General features: G+C 34.9%; 1 protein-coding gene across 1 annotated transcript in view; it reads right to left on the minus strand.

Annotated features, from left to right (window-relative positions):
* The window catches only part of LOC129226144 (synaptic vesicular amine transporter-like), a 78,553-nt gene that overhangs the window by 39,402 nt on the left and 17,260 nt on the right, over positions 1–21,891 (minus strand). Inside the window, exons 2-7 of the mRNA XM_054860744.1 lie at positions 16,956–17,035; positions 16,576–16,874; positions 15,502–15,560; positions 12,232–12,315; positions 10,436–10,618; positions 5,575–5,676 (exon numbers count right to left, since the gene is read on the minus strand). Coding sequence (XP_054716719.1) covers positions 5,575–5,676; positions 10,436–10,618; positions 12,232–12,315; positions 15,502–15,560; positions 16,576–16,874; positions 16,956–17,035 — 807 coding nt within the window. The remainder of the gene's footprint in view (positions 1–5,574; positions 5,677–10,435; positions 10,619–12,231; positions 12,316–15,501; positions 15,561–16,575; positions 16,875–16,955; positions 17,036–21,891) is intronic.

Here is a 21,891-nt window from a genome sequence, read left to right on the forward strand (position 1 = left end):
CGGACATAAAACTTTTATCTTTATTACCGGATCTTAATCGCCATTTCTTTTTTTATAAATATGCTTCGCATTACCTGTTCTATAAAATCTCAAATTTCTGGACCAGTTCGCTCCATAACATTTGTAGAAACAAGAAACCCAACGAGTAAGGTCCTATCGCAACGCATGATTGCAAAAAAAAAAAAAAAAAAAATTGAATTCAGGACGTCAAGTTCAAATGAATGTTTTTGTTTATTTATTTATTTAAGGATTTATTTTTTGACTCTCCTTTAAAATTTTTAAAAAATGGACTTTCCTGGTTTTTATTTTAAACGACCCAAGTGATCCACTTTAGGCTACTTGCTCTTACTCAGTAAATAAACACCGCGTGTGTACTAGTTGTTCAATGATTTCAGACATCTTAAATAATCTAGTAGAATCTAGATCAAAAGCCGTTATGCAAGAATTTAGCAGCAGAAAACGGAAAAATATTGATTTCCTCAGAGGGAAATTCTTTAACGTTAGTCTGATAATTGCTTCCATCTGTAAATGCTGCAAAGGTAAGGGAAATTGACAATTAGCGTCTTCGTAATTAAAATCCCAAATGACCGAATTTCGACTTAACTTTTGTTTTATGAATATACCTTTGTCTTATTAATATAAAGGTCACTTTTTATGCTTTTCTACCAACTCGTATGTATTCCTCATATGTATGCCTCTAAAACAGAAAAAGTAAAACTACTGACGTATTCTTTGGAACTAACATTGAAAGCCAAAACTAATTATAGTCTGCACGTCAACAAAATTAAGAAATAAAAGGCAAAAAAGTCAATTAATAAAAAATAAAAAATACCAAATGATTAAACTAAGTAATTAAACGAAGAGTAGAAGCAAAGGAAGCTTAAGTACTTAAGCACATTATTAAGCTGGATTTATTTCAGCGTTGGATAAGGGACAAACTAATATACAAATGTCCCTCGTATAACACGGTTAATTCGTTCCGTGTAGTATCGAAACCGTGTTATACAAGACTTAAAAAAAACCATTATTACTTATTTTTAATACTAACTATGTATGTGTATCAGAAAAATCAGGTTAAGATGTATCGTGTTATATCGAAACCGTGTTATATGAAACTTAGAAATAATGTTAATCAAGGAATGTGTACCGTGTTATATCGAAGCCAAGTTTCATAAAAACAAAGTAGTAAAAACTTATTAGAGTTATCAACCATTAGCGGAGTGTATTAAACAAAAATAAAATTCCATCTTTAGAAACATAACATTCGAGTTTTATCAAAACCATGAAGTACTAAATTCAAGTTTCGTACCGTGTAATATCGAAACCGTATTTTAGAAGTACCGGGCTATACAAAGGACGTCTATTTTTTTATTTTATACTTCGAAATTAAATTGAAGGGCTCGAGAGAAGAATGTGATATGACACATTATGTGAATTTTCCAGTAGGCCAATTTTCAATTTATAAAAATATTTGCATACTTTTTCAAAGGAATTATACATTTTATATTCTGCAATACTAAAGCCTAAAGCCGGTTATGTTTTTCTTCAAATGATGTAATCCATTGTCTTGTTTATTTCAATTTTAGCTATGAGAAACAAAAATTTTGATCCAAAAGTCACTCCCTGTCGCTTGTCCTATTTTACAAATGCAATAAACGGAAATTCTACACATTACACACATGATAGAAATAACAAAAGTAATAGAGAAACTGGGTATGATGCACAAGAAATTATATTTCTGAAATTTTTTATTTAAAATTAATTTTTGATGTTTTATCTTCACTAATTTTTACAACAATTCTGCTCACACAATTGTTGTTATCGGGCATTTCTGATCACATTTCCATGGCAATCCTTTGCAGTTCTAAATATCTCGTAATTTAATTAATTGCCGATTACTGTGGTGCGACGAACCGATGCGAAAATGGTTTCACAGAATTTGCCACTAGAAATCTCGACAATAGTTTAACACGTGATCTGTGAGAATCCCACCTAATTTCACCAATATAGTCAATTTAGTTCTATTTTCATCATGCTTGCCCCAAATGGTAGCAAAAATATGCCATGTCGCTGCGGTTTCATTATTACCGTTTTATGTAATTTTTTTTTTTTTTTTTTGCCTAAACTGTGCCAAATTAAATCTGAAAAATAACTATAATTTACAATCTACTATGAAACGTCCCAAAAAACATTCTAATTTAGCCTTATGCAATTTTGCGAACTTTACGGGACAGTTCGTAAACTACATTACGCAGAAGGTATGGCTGTAGGAAGGTAAGAGCAGGCTTTATCATAAGTGTATCACTAGACTTCAGAACCATTCTTACATCGATTGCTAAATAACTTATCAGCAAGAAAAAAATGTTTTGAGGTGTTAAAAAAAGAATTAATGATATTTAAATGGTCGACTGGAGAAACGACTTATGACCACTTTTTAATAAAATCTTTGTTCTTCTCTATTAATTTACTAACACAAATGTTAAGTTTAACTAATATATAACATTTGTAATAGAATAATATTTTTTCAAAAATAATTTGAAATTAATTGTTGTTTCATTTGTAAGTAAACTTGCATCTTCTCTTTGTATGAAAATTGAACCTAGGCTATTTTCCCAGTTTACCCTTTTATTTGCCTTTAACTGACTTTTCATATTACAACGGAGCTTATAACTTTTTGAGATATGCTTTTCTTTTTTTGTTTACAGGTCCAAAAATGGCCTGCACTTTAACTGTTTTAAAGTATGAGCTTTCTACAGATACCTTTTCACTGCTAACATGATCCCATGAACGATTCAATAACGCTGCTACCAAAGAATACATTTCGTCAAAATGTTAATATTTGAAAAGATTTTAGCTAATTTTTAAAATATTTTAAACTTTCTTTTTTCATCGGACCCTGTGTTCAGTAGCGGTTGCATGAATTCGCTCTTGCTTAAAATCTTTCTATTACATCAATTACTTCAATCCTTTTAATGCTAACGGTGCATTAAGTGTCCCAGTCACAAAATTAAAGCAAATTTTGTATAATAGCTCATCTTAGTTACCTAGATGTAGTTAAAAAAATTGCATAAAGTTTTTTTCATATCACGGTTGTACGCATATATCCAAATCCATGGCCATGACAAGAGTATACACTAAAGAGTAAAACAATAATGACTACTCTCGCATTTTTTAATGAACTCGCTAAATGACGTAGAGGACACGTGATTAACTGGGAAACATCTGTACCTCAGAGTCAGACTGGCGTAAGTCCAAAAATTAGTGCATTATATGTAGCAGCCTATTCCGCATCGAGCCATATGAATCTAATTCTTTAAAAAAAAAATTAATTTTGACATTTTGAATTCAAATCATGTTTTTCGCAATCACGAGTGTGTGTGTGTGTGTAGGCGTGTATGCTTATGTGGGTATGTGTGTGTAGGCGTGTATGTGTGTGTAGGTGTGTGTGTGTAGGTGTCTGCGTGCATGCATGAGTGTGTGGGTATGTGTGTGTGTGTAGGCGTCTGCGTGCATGCATGAGTGTGTGGGTGTGTGTGTGTAGGTGTCTGCGTGCATGCTTGAGTGTGTGGGTATGTGTGTGTTGATGTGTGTATGTATACGTGTGCGTGTGTAGGATATGGACGCAACCTGGAGATTATTTTGCTAAAGGAGCAGCATCGGGAGGGGTGGTCGACGGCGTTGCTGCAGAGGGGGGCGGGGGGTGGGAATAAAATCATAGGACGCCAAAAACAGTCAAGTGAGAACAATAAGCAACATGATTGCTCAAAAAAAATCCTTTTCAATTTTTACCGGGATTAAAAGAGCGCACGTTCTTCCTTTGCATTCTCCAGAAAAATATTTTTCCTCTCTCCTGTAAAATTAACATAATATGACATACGTCTTTCTGGCTCTGAGGTACAAATATATGTAAATGATGCTAAAGAAAGTAAGAATTATTGTAGCTCTTGTGCTTTTGCTAGTGATAAGAAAGTCAGCTGATGTAAGTGAATTTGATGACTGTAATGTTTCGAAAAATCAGGACGAGTATCGTCGAAAATGCACGACTGGTGTGTCGTTTAACATCTGTCATTGCTAGTATTTATAAAATGTGGAAAAATGACGGTGAACTAAGCAGCTATCACCAAGGTGCAGGATGCCCTCGTGTCAAAGAAAAAAGTCACCGGAGATTGTTCCGCTTGGTAAAGCTAAGTCTGATTCGATGCCAGACAGTAACTCAGTTTAAAGCTCTAGATCGTAGATTTAGTAGCGATACATCCACCATCTTGGGGATAAAATCCGTTTTTTTCCTGTATCTGTTATAATGCAGTAGCGTGTTTTGCTTTTTGATTGTGGTCCTTCTTGATTGTGAATTAACATAGAGTTGATAAGAAAACACAATCAAGACGCAAAACATGCTACTTCACCTTAGCAGACATTGGAAGGAAGCATTGTTTAGCCCCAAGATGGCGGTCTTGTCGCTACTTCATTCTACGATTCATCGTTTTAGCTCACTAGACAGCCAAATACAATGCAGGATCAGGTGCAAGTGTTTCTAAAACCCAGTGTAAAGCGGACACTATTGGCTATGGTACAACAGTCCCCCACTTGAGTGTCTCTGTTGACCCAACGTCATTAACTGTGCCAGTAATTCTCAACCTGTGATCCAATGAAATTGATTTAGGTCATATTAATAGTTGTAATTAAACCTATTTAAGAAAACTTACGGATTCATCTCATTTGCTCTAATATAATTGTTGTGGAAATGTTATTTCTGTCGTATGTGGTCCTCCTAGGACTCAGAAGGGTAACAAATGGCAATCAGTAATCAAAACGTTGAGAACCACGTAAATATGCCTACAGGGAGCCTGGGAACGTAGAGAGTGGACCATGGATAGGAGGGAGAGAGTTGCTTATTTGGATTTATCGATTCTTCCACGATCGTATCAGGGTACGTCGTTCCCAGTGAACAGTTCCTCCCTTCCTCCCCTGATGTACAGTAGATTATGCACAGGTTAGTGATGGTAGTATTATGCATTGAGAAACATTCTTGAGGGCGGCTCTGGGATTCGTAATTGTGGTAGATCACGTCATGAAAGCTGCGGACTGCCTGATAATAATTACGAATCAGTCGCACCCTTACATGTCGTCCATATTCACAACTGTAAATAGAGTCTTGCAACAAAGCAACGCTCCAATCACAAGGCAACCCATCTCCAGTCCCCTGTCAAGAACTTGTAGCATCCATGTCAAAGCGAGTTGCTTCTGTTTTGAACGCCCAAGGTACAGACTGCCAAAAATATAGACTGTTCACAGACACGGTGCTGACTAGGTGGTCAGAATGTTTTTGCTATTTAGTGTATATATATATGCATATGTAACCAGCCTTTGAATGACAAATTGGGAATAGTTGTTGGGCGGAAATTTTCCAAACAGTGCGTTTAAGTTCCTTTAAATCCCGAAGTTTACCTGCATGATAAAGAGGGCTACTTTTTTCAAATTACAATCAAATTATTAATCAATTAATTGTAATTTATTTTTTTTCAGCATACATTTCAGGTAAAATCAAGCACGGTGCATTTCTGCTGATCTACTTACCGGCTGCAATTAGAATGTACGGATCGCGAATAAGTGTGAATATAGAAGCCCCTTCTTGTTCTTCTTTCGTCACTTTGGGCTGTAGTACCATTAGCTGCAGAACTGCAACAAGAGAAACACTTAATTATGGATACATTATAATCGAAAATCCACTAGAAGACTTTTACAAGGGCACAGTCATCTAATGAATACTGTGCAAGTGTTATAGTAGCATAAAATTAAATCATTATAGTCGACAAAAATTCAAAAAATGGGAGAAGTTTTGTAAACGATGTTTCTTTACTTATTTGGAGAAATGTCAGGAAATGCAAAGACTTATTTAATTAAAAAGTATTTTTATAACTCGAGAGTTTTCTGCTATTTTCATTGTAATTTGTACATTTAAATCAGTTTCAGTTATTAACCAATATCATGTAACTAAAACTGACCTGAAACTGAACTGAAGGTAAAAGAAAAGATAAAAACCATTTTCATATTTGAAATTTTATCATTTTAAAAACTTGATCATTTTTTATAATTCGAAAAATCTCAATGACAGAGCTTCACTGAAATAAAACCATTTATAAGTCTCGTTTTCTTTACTAAAAATAAAGCATAAAGTTTGGATGTGTGTGGCGAATAACCACAAGAGAAGTGGAGCAATCTATTATATTCCCTCCTTGTTCGTGTCTGTTATATCTAAAGAAGTAAAACAAGGATTTGGACAAAATTTGTTATGCAGGTGGACCTCAGAAAAAACGGATCTGGTCAATTTTTGGTGCTAGTGTGATAAATGGGGTGACGTAATCAATCTGTCTTTTAAATATTGGCGAGAATTCAGAAAAAACTAGGTGTAATATCGATAGAAACGGAAACCGGCGCAGTCTTGTTTTAGGCGCCAGTCGCAACAAAGGGCGTTGAATTTTGTCATCGTCTGCGTAAGTCATAATCAGCTTAAATGCATAACGTGAAAGATTAATTAAATTTAAATATTTTCCGTTAAAATCTCCGCAAGAATAGCCAGGAGATAGGGGTCGAACAAAGAATAAAACAATTTGAAATATTTCAAGGATTCCGTAAAGCCTGGTCTAATCTTTTGTAGGACTTTATTTGCCAAAGATATTTCTTAAAATCCAAATTAGCATTCTTTCGAAACTTTGGGATCAAAAAAATACGTGCACATTTGAAATATATATACCAATCAAAAGAACGAATTTCCCTGCGCTGACGAAATTAGTTTGGACTTCCAAGTTTATTACAACTGTAGTGATAATCTTTATTTTTCGTGATTCGGGACGATTTCTTTCTCGGTGATAAATATAAATAAATATAAAACTGAATGAAGTTTTTTTTACTGAAGCTACAGACTTATTTTTAGATTTTAGAGAATAAATGATTTAAAACTTAACATTCGACTTCGGACATGGGTATAACATTATGTATAGCATGAACATAAGAGCAATACTATTAAATAAATAGATGAAATTCGACAAATTAACGTATTTCCAAGGTATGGGCATAATTTCTAGTTTTGATGCAAATAATATCATTTATCAGTTTTTTCTTGCTAAAGTAAAAAATAGATCATGTATGATAATTTCTCCAATTATTTTACCAGAACAGCTCTACTCCACAATTTTCAGCTGTGATCTCCTAATAAAATTTTCTTTCCTATACCGAGCCGTATTATGGTCTTCTGTCGTCTTCTAAATATCAACTTTTATTTTACTTTTATTACCATCCAAAGCCGACAGTGAGGAAAAATTCTCGCTCGCGCCGACCCTATTTTGCCGCCTTCGAATGAAGAATTCCGGGCATAGTTCTCTGCGTGAATATATATTCTTCTCCTGCTCTCTCATAAACTGGAACCTTTCCAATTAATCCGTAAAGCCATGACAACCAGTAGCAGGGAATGGTTGATGGATATTTCAATGATCCTCGCTACTCATTAAAATTTGCAAATACCAGCTCCTTTAAGTTCGGGAAATTCATCTTGCGCGTAACTACAGATGGCTTTCGGGTGAAATTTATATTTAGCCGACGTTACTAAAAAAAAAAAAAAAAAGAAAGAAAGAAAAATATTAGTTATTTACATTTTTTTTTGCAAGGCCGGTTTGTTGAAAACCAAGGAATGGTTTATGGATATCTCACTGACTTCAACAATGTTTAAACATACATAAATATCCCTTTAGTATTGGTCATGAAGTTTTTCTTTCCGTGAATACAGATCATATTACGCGTTTAGTTTAGTCAATATACCGTACTTAATTTGAGGTTTTACGAACCTTGCTTCTGAAATTAATGTCATTACAACTATATTGCCACTAAGTAAACTATGTTATTGGTACTAGAGTTGTTAAGTCATCTATTATTGTTGTTTTTATTATCATTGTTGTTGTTATTATTGTTATCATAATTACTATTATTATAAGTATTATTATAATTATAATTATTGTTGTTATTATTGTTATCATAATTATTATTATAATTACTATTGTTATTATTATTATTATTATTATTATTATTATTATTATTATTATTATTATTATTATTATTATTATTATTATTATTATTATTATTATTATTGTTGTTGTTGTTGTTGTTGTTGTTGTTATCATGATTATTATTAGTGTTGTTATTTTGGTGACACCTACGTTTCACCGACACGAAATTTACTTTCTCTCTGTTTTTTAGTTTCCACTTAACTTTTTGATACATTTTAACTGTCGACAAAAAGTAGGGTAAACCACTATTGTATTATTTTTATATGATGAACATATTTATGGCGAACATCTTGAAGAAACCAAGATTATCGTAGTTGTATTGTAGAAACAGTATTTTAAATTTCATTTTCGTTTGAATATTCTGTTGAATCGTGCAGATGTTGCACTGGAGCAGGGGATTTCTTTCATACTTTTACTGTATTATAGTTAGGGAAAGGCTAACTTGGCTGCGTCGTAATGCTGTAATTAGTATCTTCGTAGTCTTCACAATGCTGCCGGGTTAGGCTTATCTCAACTATAGTTTATTTGAAAGTCCTTAAACAGACTGTAAGAGTACATTCAGCGTTAAAAAAAAAAAGAAAAAACTCTTCCGATTGTAAACAAAAGGATGGAAAGAAAAGTGCTTTTCACCAGGCAAGAAATAAAACTAAAAATTAGACGGAAACAAGAGTCAAAAGATAATCATTTATTCAACATTCGTTGGCTGAACAAGAAGTTCGACCAGAACTAAACCAATATACTTTGCTACTTAACTACAAAACCAATCACTCTAACCCGTATGTCAACAACGGTTATCCAACAGCAGCTATTTTTCTCACTCAATCGTCTTAGGCGCCAAATGATTTGAATTATAACTTGATAAGAGTCAAATCAGTTTTTTAGAGCAAATTATGACTTGTGTGAGAAAAAAAATCAATTCAATATGAAAATAATATCAAATTCATTCTTTTAAATTCTTCGGCATCATGCGTCAATAAATTCCAAACAATATTTTTTTAACAGGAACATTCTAAATGCAAGTACTATTTCTTTTTATATATGTAAGTTAACAAAAGTACGAGAGAAAAACTATAAACGTTTAATTAAAATAAATTTTCTCCGAAATTAAAGTTTAATTTGAGTGTGTAAAATATACCTATCAAGTGAAATAAAAATGATAGATCAAAATGGATTCAGCACACCTCAAAACGTGCCAAACGGCCAAAATTGAAACAATTTCACCAATTCAATATTTTTATCAATATTAGATACAGAAAGAAAGTAAGAATGTTACGTATTGACACCTTTAGTTAGTTGTATAGTGGTCTAATCTAAACTTTTATAGGCTATTTTTTGTCATCACAAAATAAATTAATAAATGAATAAAGGCTGAAAATAATACAGACGAAGTACAGCCATACCTGTTTTTATGCGGTGGTTAGGGACCGCATAAAAAAAATCACATAAAAAAATTGTTCAAAACTTCACGAGTAGCTTTAAAAAGTTGTTTTCGCAACACAGTAAAAAAAATTATTTTTACCAAACACTTACAAAACACTTGCAAATAACCAAAACACTTACAAAACTGTAATATTTAAACTAAATCAAAACAAACCAAGTGATGATAATTTTTGCTGAGTAGTCGGAGGAAATTTCCCGAATAAGGAAATTTTCGGGAGGTCACAGTGACTTCCCATCGGGGTGCCTATGTCGTCACTTGAAGATACTACCTCGCACTCGTTTTAAAAATAATTTCGTCAATTAAATCCCAATCTGATTGAAATCTTAATATTTCGCACAAAAAAAAAAAAAAAAAAAAAAAATCGCATAAAAAAAAAAAAAAAAAAGACCGCATAAAAACAGGTTTGGGTGTATAGTAGGGTGGTTCAAAAAAAAAAAAAAAAAAAAACTTTTTTTCGGCTAGAGTCCAGGACACCCCTATTTTTTAGACTTGCTAATAGTATTATGCTGTAAAAGTTTTAGCTTCTTCTTCACATTTTAAGAGAGATTGCGCAATGACCCCTTAATTTAGCATTAGCCGTAGCATAGAAAATGCCACAAATTTTGAAACATTTAACTTCCGCAACTTTTTTTTTTTGTAAATAATTATTTTATTGCAATGTATAAGCATATTACTAGTGTATAGTATAATATGTAGCATTGTTTTTACAGTTCAATGTATTTTATTAATCCCCTCCCCACACTTATGAAGTTTGAGGGAGGGGGTTGAGCGCCTTCTTTCAGTTGGAATAAGAAGCTAAAATTCTTCCAGTATATTACTATCCACAAGCCTAAAAATATTGAGGGGTGTCCTGTTATCTAGGAGATACTTTTTTTTTGTTTACATGTATGTTTGAACCACCCATAGTTTAATGCAAAAGGGAAATGAATCTGCTTACTTCCATCGAACAAAGATATGAATGCGAGGATGAGAAAAGGAGCAGCACGGCCCACGAACTCGTACATGATGCCACCGAAAGGGGGCCCAATCATCACACCCAGGGCCAGGCCCCCCAGAGCGATGGCCATCGCATTCCCCCGCTCTCTGTCGTCTGGATAGAAGGCTGCCAGCATGCCCATTCCTGCAACGTGAGATTGATTTTGTGATAAGAGCGTTTTGATGATAAATGTTGGCTATAAATCTGGGATTTCTATGCTGAGGATGAAAACGGCATAGAAACACATCGGGTGAAGATTTCATTGCAAGTAGACGCCCAACCCTTTTGGTTGCTTCTACTGTTCCTCCCATAACTTTCGCGCTTCTGACACACACACACAGAGATTAAATTTCATTTTGAACTCATCAACTTAGATTCTAGTGTTAGGTAAATGTTCCAAAAAAAATTCGGATGACAAAGCTATACCAATCATGAAATTAGTAAGAAAAAATATTAAATACAGTATAACTTCGATTTAACGACATCCAATTTAACGATTTCCTCAATTTAATGACACATTTCACAGGTCCGGATTTGACTGCATGCCCTATGCTCTTCAAATCAACGATGTCCTTGATTTAACGATAACTTTTTTCGGCCCCTTGACAATCGTTAAATCGTGGTTATACTGTATGACATTTCAATGCTGATGATGGCAATAATGCTAGTAATAGTTTCAACGAGTTTACGGCTCACGAATGATGCAGCAAACTCACAGTCGATTCAACTTTAGAGTTTATTTCGTGGAAAATGGCGGAATTAAAACAAAATGAAAGTTCTTTAGAAATAAGTTCAGAAAGCTGAAAAGTTTCCAGCACGAGAAAAACAAAATATATAAGTTTTGTAAGCGGTGACGGAACTCTTGTGTAAGATAGTTGAAGATCCATATTTCCAAAACATATAAAGAGATTTTCTTCAAACTGAAATCTGAAGACATAAAACAATTTTGCCCCCCCCCCCTTTTTTTTTGAATTATTATATGAGGCAGTAAGAAGCAAAGCAATGTAAGTTTCAAAATTAAAAGCTTGGAAATAATCGGTACAAATGGTAGGTGAACCTCTTCTGTGTCTTGGGGCAAGAGGTAGTACTCTGGTAGGCATGGTAGGTGTTGCTATGTAGCAAGATTTAGAAACACTTTTAGATGAAAGTCTACCTAAGACCTTATCTTTAAATGCTTTTTACACAAACTTGAAAATGTCCACTTACATCCCTTTACTTCTCACTATCTCATATATTCTTGGATGGCTATATTGTGAGAAAATATTTTCGGGGAAAGTTTACATCTGCCAGTAGAAACTTCACCGTTGTATGTTGCGATAATATTCTATGTTTAAGTTTTTAAAGATACGTAGCAACTTTTTCAACCCCCTAAAGTTCTTGACATAGTTTCACGCTTTTTAAGTCAAACACAAGGCTTAACTTGAAATGAATTTATACACTATATAGATTAAATTTGTGTGTAGTTTTTTGCTAAGTTATTCAATAAAATTAAAGACGAGTAAAGATCGAAGATTGATTTTCAAACCGGTAGAAACATCACTCTCACCATTAATTTTCTTAGTAGGATAGATAAGTTAAGTACTTCAGTTGCAAATGTTTTTTGCAGAGACAGATCTTAAAAAAGTTAACAGTTGATAGAAAGATGTAGGTTGGTTAGAAACTATTAATTCTTTTTTTCTGTCCAATCAGTTTGGATGGGGCAAGTTCGTGTTCTATTTTTTAAAAATCTATTATATATAATGAATTTAATAACTTACCAGCGACACTGGTACATGCTGATCCAACTCCTTGTAAAGATCGGGCAATAAACAAAATGGCGTAATTTGTTCCCATAGCAAAAACTGTACAGCAAGCAAAATAATAAGTGAGAAAACAAAATGCAATGTATGAAAACACATAATTTTATACATATTGCATGCAACATTCAGAATCAGTTCTGTATGTGCAATACACATAACTTCAAAAAGGTAAGTGTACCAATAACGGGGTAATTATTATAATATCCTTATTAATAATGTTTTTTCTCCACTTTGACGAATAATTTTACACTATTTTCCCTTTTACTTAAGACTAATTATTTTACCAGTGTCACTTGACACAACTTTTATTTTCGACTTAGAACGTGCAACGCCGGGTGTCGCAGCTAGTCGTGTAATTAAAAGTAAATAAAATGCATACATTTCCAGGCTATACGCAATTTTTCTTTTAAGAAACATCACGTTGTGAAGTTTCGAAAGCTAAAGTTTGTAAGAATCGGAAAGAGAGATCAGATAATTTTATCTCCCTACTAATTTGATACATTTTATATTTACCATCAGTTAACGATATAGTAATATTGGCGAAATCTCATTGGGCCAGAAGAGAACATGATCCCTGTCACGTGTCAATTGAATTATTAGTAGCAGATAGAGGTCGTGACTCCCCAGCATAAGCGTATTCCCATGCTTTGTCAATACTTTACTTTAGACTTCCCTTAAAGGAGACTTAAATGAAAATATTTTAAACCTCCCTTGTATGCATTGTTCATATGCATGCAATTTTTAAAGAGGAAAGAAAGTACAAGAAACATCTTGAAGAAAATGCCCAAAGCAGAAAATTAACAAGACTTTATAAAAAATATTTTTTTTGTTACAAAATAAAGACATAGATGTTGCACAAAATGGCATCATTGTAGATGCTTCTATTGTCCTAAAGCTCAAAACTGTTTCATTCCATGAAAAGGATTGCTTTTAACCCCAAAACACGTTTAAGTACGTAACATATTTTTGCCGCACAAAGTTGTTATTTCGTATCTGGTTTCCACCAAATTTAAATATCTATCAATTATAACGCCTGTTGCTGCACATTAGTAATGAGAGTTTTATTGTAGCTTTGACCCATGTTAAACAACAATGGCATAGATTCAACATCATTATACGTATATACACAAGTGTGTTAGTAGATAATGTTAAAAAACATCATTTTTTTTTCTGCACCGGAAAAGGGCCCTTTGCTACTCACATCACACCCCGGATTTCCCCTTGCCCATTATTGTTTGTGGTTTAACAGGTTGGATAGATCTCTGAAAACAGCTCTGTTTTTTTCCCCAGGCCAGGAGCCGAGCACCCCTGGTTCAGCACCCCAGAAGTGATGATTCACCCGAAGGACTTTGTGATTACGCCGTATTCAACTCTAAATCACGAGTATACCATATACAGGGTGGTTCGGAACAACGTTTCAGAAATGTGCGTGGAGGTCAGGCATATAGTAATAAACAAGAATCTTATAGGAACATAGGGTCGCATGGGCAATCCAGACGCGATACGTGGGCTAAAAGCCTGAAACAGGAAAAAGCAAAAATCGTTAGGGAAAATGAAATTTTATTACAGAAAGTTAACATAACATTTTACGTTTGCAAGAACATTCTAAATACCTACACTCAACTGACGCTTTTCGTCCTTTCATGTTGGCTTGCTATCTTCCCGACATTCAGCGCCCTCCTGCGCGTCTAGATTACGCATGAGACCCTATGCTCCTATATGATTTTTGTTTATTATGTCTGACTTTCATGCACATTTTTGACACGCTGCTCCGAATCACCCTGTATTTTGCAATTTGCACAACGCACGATGGCAAATACATTGAGCCAATACCTTATAAATAGTGGAAGTAGTCAGTCAGTTATAGCTACTTTAATTTATATGTTGAATTTTAAGTGTATAAATTTGTTGTCATTATCTGTTTAAGTATTAGAATGACCATTATCGTATATTCAAACAGTAAATTTTTTAGAATGATTTTATTTTAATCAGTGATGCAAATATCCTCTTTATCAACAACCTTTTGCCAAATATAGAGCAAATTTTCAGTTCCGTATCAATAAAAAGCAATAGACTTTGGATGAAAATATCTGGATGTGAAACTGTGAATATCATGTAAAATTTCAAGTTTTTTCAATCACATAGTAACCGGAATAACGGGAATCAGACGGTACAATGTCAGGCAAGTTTATTCCAGTGATTATCAACAGAAAAAGCTTGGTTCTGAAACATGATTTAGAGACCACACTGCTCAAAACAAAACCCGGAAAGAAAAATAAATAACTGAGGTGGGTTGTTTCCCTCTGCATACTCACCCGACATTGCACCATCTAATTTTCATATTTTCATTCATTCCGATTGTATCTGAGAAAAAATTTGAAAATTATCGCTGACATATAAATGCTGCCTCCAGACATTTTTGTCAAAAAGCTTCTGACTTTTATCCATCCGGAATTGAAAGTTTTACTTATTCGGTGGAAAAAGGGTTGTTAAAACGAGGTAATTTACATCATTGAATACAAATAAAAAATTGTTAAAAAATTTGTTTAAAAAAAAAAACATTATTTTCCGAATCCCCTAATATACAGGGTGTTTCGGAACAACGTATCAGAAATGTGCATAGAGGTCAGGCATATAGTAATAAACAAGAATCATATCGTCGCCTCAGAGCGACCTTAAGACATCAAATCCCAGAAACAATAGTAAGATGTCCTATTGTTACTCTGAGACGACGATATAGGAACATACGGTCGCATGCGTAATCCAGACGCGCAAGAGGGCGTTGAATGTCGAGAAGATACCTGGGCAGGATAAAGCGACGGAAAGCATTATTTGAGTGTAGGTACATTAAATATTCTTGTAAACGTATGATGTTATGTAAACTTCACTTTCTGTAATAAAATTTCATTTTCTCTAACGACTTTTGCCTTTTCCTGTGTCAGACTTTGAGCCAATGTAGCGTGTCTGGACTGCCCATGCGACCCTATGTTCCTATATGATTCTAGTTTATTACTATGTGCCTGAACTCCATGCACTTTGCTGACACGTTGTTCCGAACCACCCTGTGTACACAGAGAACAAACTTTATTAAGAGGAATATTAGAATGTGTATATTAAGAAACATGAATAATAGTTTAAAGTACAACCATTGTAGATGGACACGCTTAACACGAAAATAAATTATACATTTTTAATTATTAAACAGGCAAATCAACAGAATAAACTTACTCAATGTTGAAAGAAACATGATAACGAACCCGCTGAACATTGGAATACTGTATCCAATTCTGAAATCACAAAAATCACAAATCATACAGCGCACATGGAGAACTACTGCCAAAGAAATCTCTAGTTTCGTAACTAGTCGTAACTAGTAAAACGTTTTACTACAAGTTCTATTAAATACACATTGTTCTTTCTTTATACATTGCAATTTTTGAAACCAATTTCCAATTTATTCATTCTGAAAAATGCATTTTGCCTTACATTCTCTTACCACAATACTTGCTGCTCTTAGCTTTTGCAATAACGTTACTCACTTTATCTTTCGGATGTCTATTACTAAAAATGGTGAATTCGCCTAAATAAGCTTACACCATAATCGTGAAATAATTTTTACGAGTTGAAGCATTAGTGTTTTAATAATAATGTAAATAAAGCCTCTCATCTAAGATAGTTTGGTCATATTTATAGGTATGAAGAAAAAAACTGAGTGGAAAAAATAACACCTCTAAAGCCAGAGGAGTGTAAAAGAAGTGGCAGAATTTTTTTGTAAATAAAAGCAGGACTTGAGCAACAATTAGTTTAAGATGGAGTAATCAATTTCTAATTTGTTAAAGCACTAATGTTTTAATAATAAGGAAATGTAAATAAAGCCTATCATCTAAGATAGTTTTGTCATAGTTACAGGTATGAAGAAAAGAAACTCAGTGAAAAAATTACACCTCGAAAACCAGAGGAGAGTAAAAGAAGTGGCAGAAATTTGATGTAAATAGAAAGAGGACTTGAGCAACAATTAGTTCAAGATGGGGTAGTCAATTTTCAATTTGTTAAAGCATTAGTGTTTTAATAACAAAGTAATGTAAATAAAGCCTCTCATCTAAGCTAATTTGGTATGAAGATAAAAACTCTGAAACACTTTGAAAACCAGAGGGGAGTAAAATAAGTGGCAGAAATTTGACGCAAGTAGAAAGAGGACTTGAGCAACAATTAGTTCAAGATAGGGTAAGCGGACAGAGACAGCCTTGGCTGTGTAGAACTTATGAAGAAGAAGAAAATAATCATGGAATATGACTGACTTACCTGTTCGTGAGTGGACCAATGAAAGGATTTGTCACCGCTTGGACGATAGGCTTTGATGCAAACATGATTCCTACTTCTACATTCTCATTCACCAACTCACTGTGCCTCAACTCTTTCATTTCAGGTGACAAGGTGGTAATCGGAGGTTCTGTTGTAGTTTCCGAAACTTCCGTGGTGCTATAGACAGCATTCTTCCGCCCCTTATTTCTCTGTTTCCTCCTTTTTCCGTTATCCGATTCTGCGTTGTCCTGATCTCGCAGTCGATCGCAGATCTCTCGCAGATCCGGGGTCGTCGCTGGCTGATCCTCGTAAGACGAATCAGCATCAGCCTGATCATTCCTTGATCGGACGGGGCTCGTGGAGCTGCTGCTGATGGGAGCTGCTGTTGTGTCGGTTAGGTTAAGTCTCTTTAAGTCTTGTTCGTGATGAAGTTCGTAGAGATATGCGGGGATGATGGGCACTGAAACAACAAAACGGAAATATTATTTTAGCAGTAATGTGGAATCGGAAAAGAGATGTAATATGCAATTTGAAGAAGAAAATTTCTTTTTGAATTTTGGTAAGCATGCACTAAACAAAAACGAGCTGATGTGTGCATCACATGACGTCCTTTTACACCAATATAATGATTTTTCCCCATTATGGGATATTTTAATGTGATTCAATAGTTAACTCTCTAAATATCACCAACAATGACCAAATTGAAACCAGATTTTTATAAAAAAAAAGCAAAATTTGTCACCAAGTTGGCGACAAAACTTGGCTACCAAATATGGCAATATATAGCCAAGTGTCCGCCAAATTATAACACCACTTGAGTTTGCATCGAAATTAACAATGATTTCACCCAAAAAAGGTGTAAAATACCCCTTTAGAAACATCCGAATGCAACCAAAAGAAGAGGTGCACAACTAAACTTCACCAGGAGTCAACGTACCAAGTTTCAACTTTTTAGGACATATCGTTCTTGAGTTATGCGACATACATACGCACAGACACACATACGCACATACAAACGTACATACAGACATCACGAGAAAACTCGTTGTAATTAACTCGAGAATCGCCAAAATTGATATTTCGCGCTTCTATACGTTCTTAGGTATATATGCACGTGTGGTTGGGTCGAAAAAAAAAACTCAACCTTCATTCGGGGTTGAGCAAAATGAAAATTAAGGTCGATTTTGAGTGAAATTTTTTTTACGAATGCAATACTTCCTTTTTTTGCAAAAGGAAGTAAAAGTGGTTTGCTGCAGAGATACCAACTTAAAAAATAGATTTTCTGTAGCAAGCAAGACGTTTTTCAGTAGTTACCTTTCAAGTTCTTGTCCGTTGTCTGGTAAACAAATTATAATTTACTGACCTAAGTAGGTGTTCTAAACTTACATTTAAGGCGTTTACTTTTGATTATGAATAATTCCTTCAATTAGATATTGATATCAAATTTTAATTTTTTGACTTTGTAATCATTTTTGTCAATTCTTCCTTTCCCAGAACAATCACGATTGGATGAAAACAACAAGATTCTTCTAATGATTCATAATTTATAAATCTACCGTTCATTAGTAATAATTGTAGACTCATAACGAAATAAGAAATAATGCTTAAAAAACGAAGGAAGAAAAAAACCTTCAATGTAATTGAACAACTAGTTAAATATTAGCAAGAAAAATCCACTAAATATGTTTGCCTCTGCAGTCGGGGAAAAAATCACCATGAACAGCGCAATTTCTAATGTTATAACTAAGAATATTTTAGTGGTGAAACAGTAATTATTTGAACACTCTGAGCACATGCTGGATTCCAAGAATACTAAATTAGTACTACATTTTGGAACATCTGAAATGAGTTTATCGTGTTATTTTATTTAGTTTTCATTTTCTGGTGTACGAAAGCAAATTTAAATGACGCAGTGTTTACCGAAGAATGTCTTTTTGTTTCTGTAGTCCGCAATTAACTGAAAATAGCTGGTTTTTTCATAATGATTACACGCAATACATATTGGTTATCATCTTGCTATGATAAATGCTTTTTTCTCAAGTCAACATGTAGTCAAAGATTATATTGCTACAGACCTAGTCAATGGCTTTCTAAAATATTTATATTTTCAAATAAGACTGTCTATAGAATATGTCAGATGCTACTATACAATTCACTTGTTCTATCCAAAAAAAGGGGAGGGGGAATTTTAAATGTCGGCGAAACTGGGCATATTGGGGGAAATCTATTCTATTCATCAGCAACAGTAGGCAACATTCGATCCTATTTGCATAATCTGTGAAAGATCGCCACGCGGTATATGCTCGATTCGCTCGCTCACTGGTCAATAAAGTTTTTAGTCTAACCTCAATGACCCTTATAAACTCTTTAGTACAAGAATTATAAAATTGGATAGATGATTTTTATGTTGAACAAAAGTATATTACAGCTAATTAATAAATTGAAATTTATAGCTGTTGTCACCCGAGAAACACCACGTGGAGGTAGGCATTTGTCGTTTCTAACGGGGAGTTTTATTTGCCGCAGGTCCACTTGTCTACTGCGGATTTGAAAGATGATTTCAATTTTACATTTACATAGGACAAAATTGGTCGTATTCCCCTAAAACTTCTTTATAGATACAATTGAAAATGTGCGAGTTTGGCGCTACCACCGAAACAGATTTAAATCTCCTCATGCGCGATAACACAACATAGAGTTCATGTCGTTCTGACTTTGCCCTGGCTTAAGAGGGGCAACTTACTGCTTAATATTAAGGTATTTATTGCGGATGTGACAAATACTATATAGTCTACTCCCGCTACAGCGCGATTCGACTTACGCAAAATGGATGTAACGCAATTTTTTCTCCAGTAAATAATTTTAGACCTAACGCGAAGTCTTCGCCCGCAACACAAAAATTTTCAGAAGGGAATCGGCTTTGTTATCGGCTACTGAAAACATTTTTTTTCGTGAATGGACCTTCATCCCTTTAGCATCACTGGCAGCAAAAGTTTCCACACCGTACTAGTCTGAACATATACACTCATGTTTGTGAAAATCGCAACAACATGAAGGACTCAGTAGAAAGGAGTAAAATTTATTGCACTCATTACTCATAGTACTACAAATAAACGATCAAAATTACAGATCAATGAAATGAAAATAACAGGCATAAATTAGTATCCAATATAGCTACCTCGCGTAGGTATGAGAGCCTGTACACATTTTGGCATCCCACCTAGCTTCAATTTGAAGGCAAGGTTCATCCGTACTTATTGCTAGACGAGACACATGGGAGAGTCTCCAACCAACGCAATCCGAGACTGCTCGTTGGGCTTCATATAAGAAGAACGGGCACGCCAAGGAAGTAGCGTCACCTGTCGTGCACCGAAGAATACTTATACGATACGTGCGACATGTGGACGTGCATTATCCTGCTGAAACACTGCACCAGGAACGCTCTGAAGAACGGGTAGTACCTCCGGTGTCGCAGCATCCCTGAAGTAGCTCTCGCTATTGAGGTTGCTCGTAATTCGGAGTAGATGTGACTGCCCTTGATATTCAATAGCGCTCCAGACCATGACGCCTGGTTTTATGCCGGTATAACGTCGGATTACACACTGGAAGGTGACGTTTCCATGTGTAACGCATGACGCTTACACGTCCATCGTTATGGTGCAGATTAAATTTGGACTCACCCGAGAAGACGACCTGTTGCTAGTCCGCACACCATTGGGAGTGTTGGCGGGTTTATTGAAGTCGGATGCAACGAGGGTGAAGGAAATCCTCTTTAGGGGTATCCTTGCATGCAGGCCCTGGCACAGCTGACGTTGACCAACCGCGGATGCAACAAGTCTGACACCTGTAGCCATACTCCAACATTGTGCTAGCGTACTAGAGGACGCTATACGATCCATCACAGCTAAGCGGGTGAAGTGTCGATAATCTCGTGGCGTCCTTCAATAGTTTGGGCTGGAACGAGTCCTGTGGCTAAATTCATCGTCCTCTATCCATCTTTTACAAGTACGAATCGCTGTTGAGGCAATACGCCTCGTGCGGGCACTGATTTCTCTATGCGTAAGATCACCCTAACGCATGCCGATTATGTGGCCCCATTCAAACTCCGTTGCTCGTTCGTATGACGCCCTGCGTTTTGGACGAGGCATATTGAGTACTAGAGAAACATCTACCGCCGGAAGAAGATCATACACTGATTTCGAAAAACCTTTACAGCCCTTTATATACAGAGTCAACCCCTTAGTTCAGAGGATGTTTCTCTGTCCACGCATGCGCGACGTCTCTGTAATTCTAACCCTTTGCATATCTTATCCTGCTGTACATTTCGTGTGAGTTTCGGTGCATTTGCATAATTCCTTCTCGGTGTTGCAATTTTCCGAAGCATGAGTGTAGCTTTGTTTGTGTATACAAATAACTTCTCCGCATTTACCGTATTTTTTTCATTCTAAATGCGAAAGTTGATGAAATATAATGAAACCTAAGAGCACTGTTCCATCTAAAGTTTGTCAAGAAAGAACAAGAAAAAGTTTCAGACAATAAAGAAAAACTAAAGGTTCTCGATGTCCGTGAACAAATAAAAAATGCGTCTAAGGTAGCACGACAGTATTAAGTGTGAGTAAATCTTCCATATCGTCATTTAAATAATAGTCGATGATCAAGTAACCCGCGTGTTTCAACAATGAAACTCGCGCCCAGGCAAGATAATTTGATAATATGTTTTGGTAATGTTTAACAGGCAGAGAATGGCATTATTGTAACAAGGCTGAACTCAATCCTGCGTTAGTCTTACCAGTAACTTAACTATTATACTGGTAAGATTCATTTCAGGGGAATGAAGAAACGAAAAAGCGGTTAAAAATTAACGCCATCTACTGGAGTTTAGGGTTAATCCACTGGAGTTAGGGTTGAAATTTCAACTATCAAAATAGCACCAAACAGGCAATTGCTTCGTTAAAATGTAGAAGAAAAGAAGCAATTTTCAACCGTCATATCTTGACGCGAAACTTTCTAGTGTACAATTAAAAGTCAGGATAAGGAAATTCGTAAAAGTCGCCGAGTAGTGTCTATGCAAAATGCAAAAATTAAGAAAATTGAAGCTCCTTTTTGAGAATTAAAGAAACTAAGAAGAGGGGTGTTGCAATAGATGGAAACGTTATAAAAAACTGTCGAAGCAACTGTATTTAAAAATACATTAAACTAACGATCTGATAACGCTGCATAAATCATCAACATCTTCATTTATTGAAGTTACAAATATCATAACTGGATCTACTGTACAGTTTTATTATAAACTAGCAGTACCCGCACAGCGATGCC

This window comes from Uloborus diversus, chromosome 7 (genome assembly GCF_026930045.1).
Source record: "Uloborus diversus isolate 005 chromosome 7, Udiv.v.3.1, whole genome shotgun sequence".
Classification (NCBI taxonomy): domain Eukaryota; kingdom Metazoa; phylum Arthropoda; class Arachnida; order Araneae; family Uloboridae; genus Uloborus; species Uloborus diversus.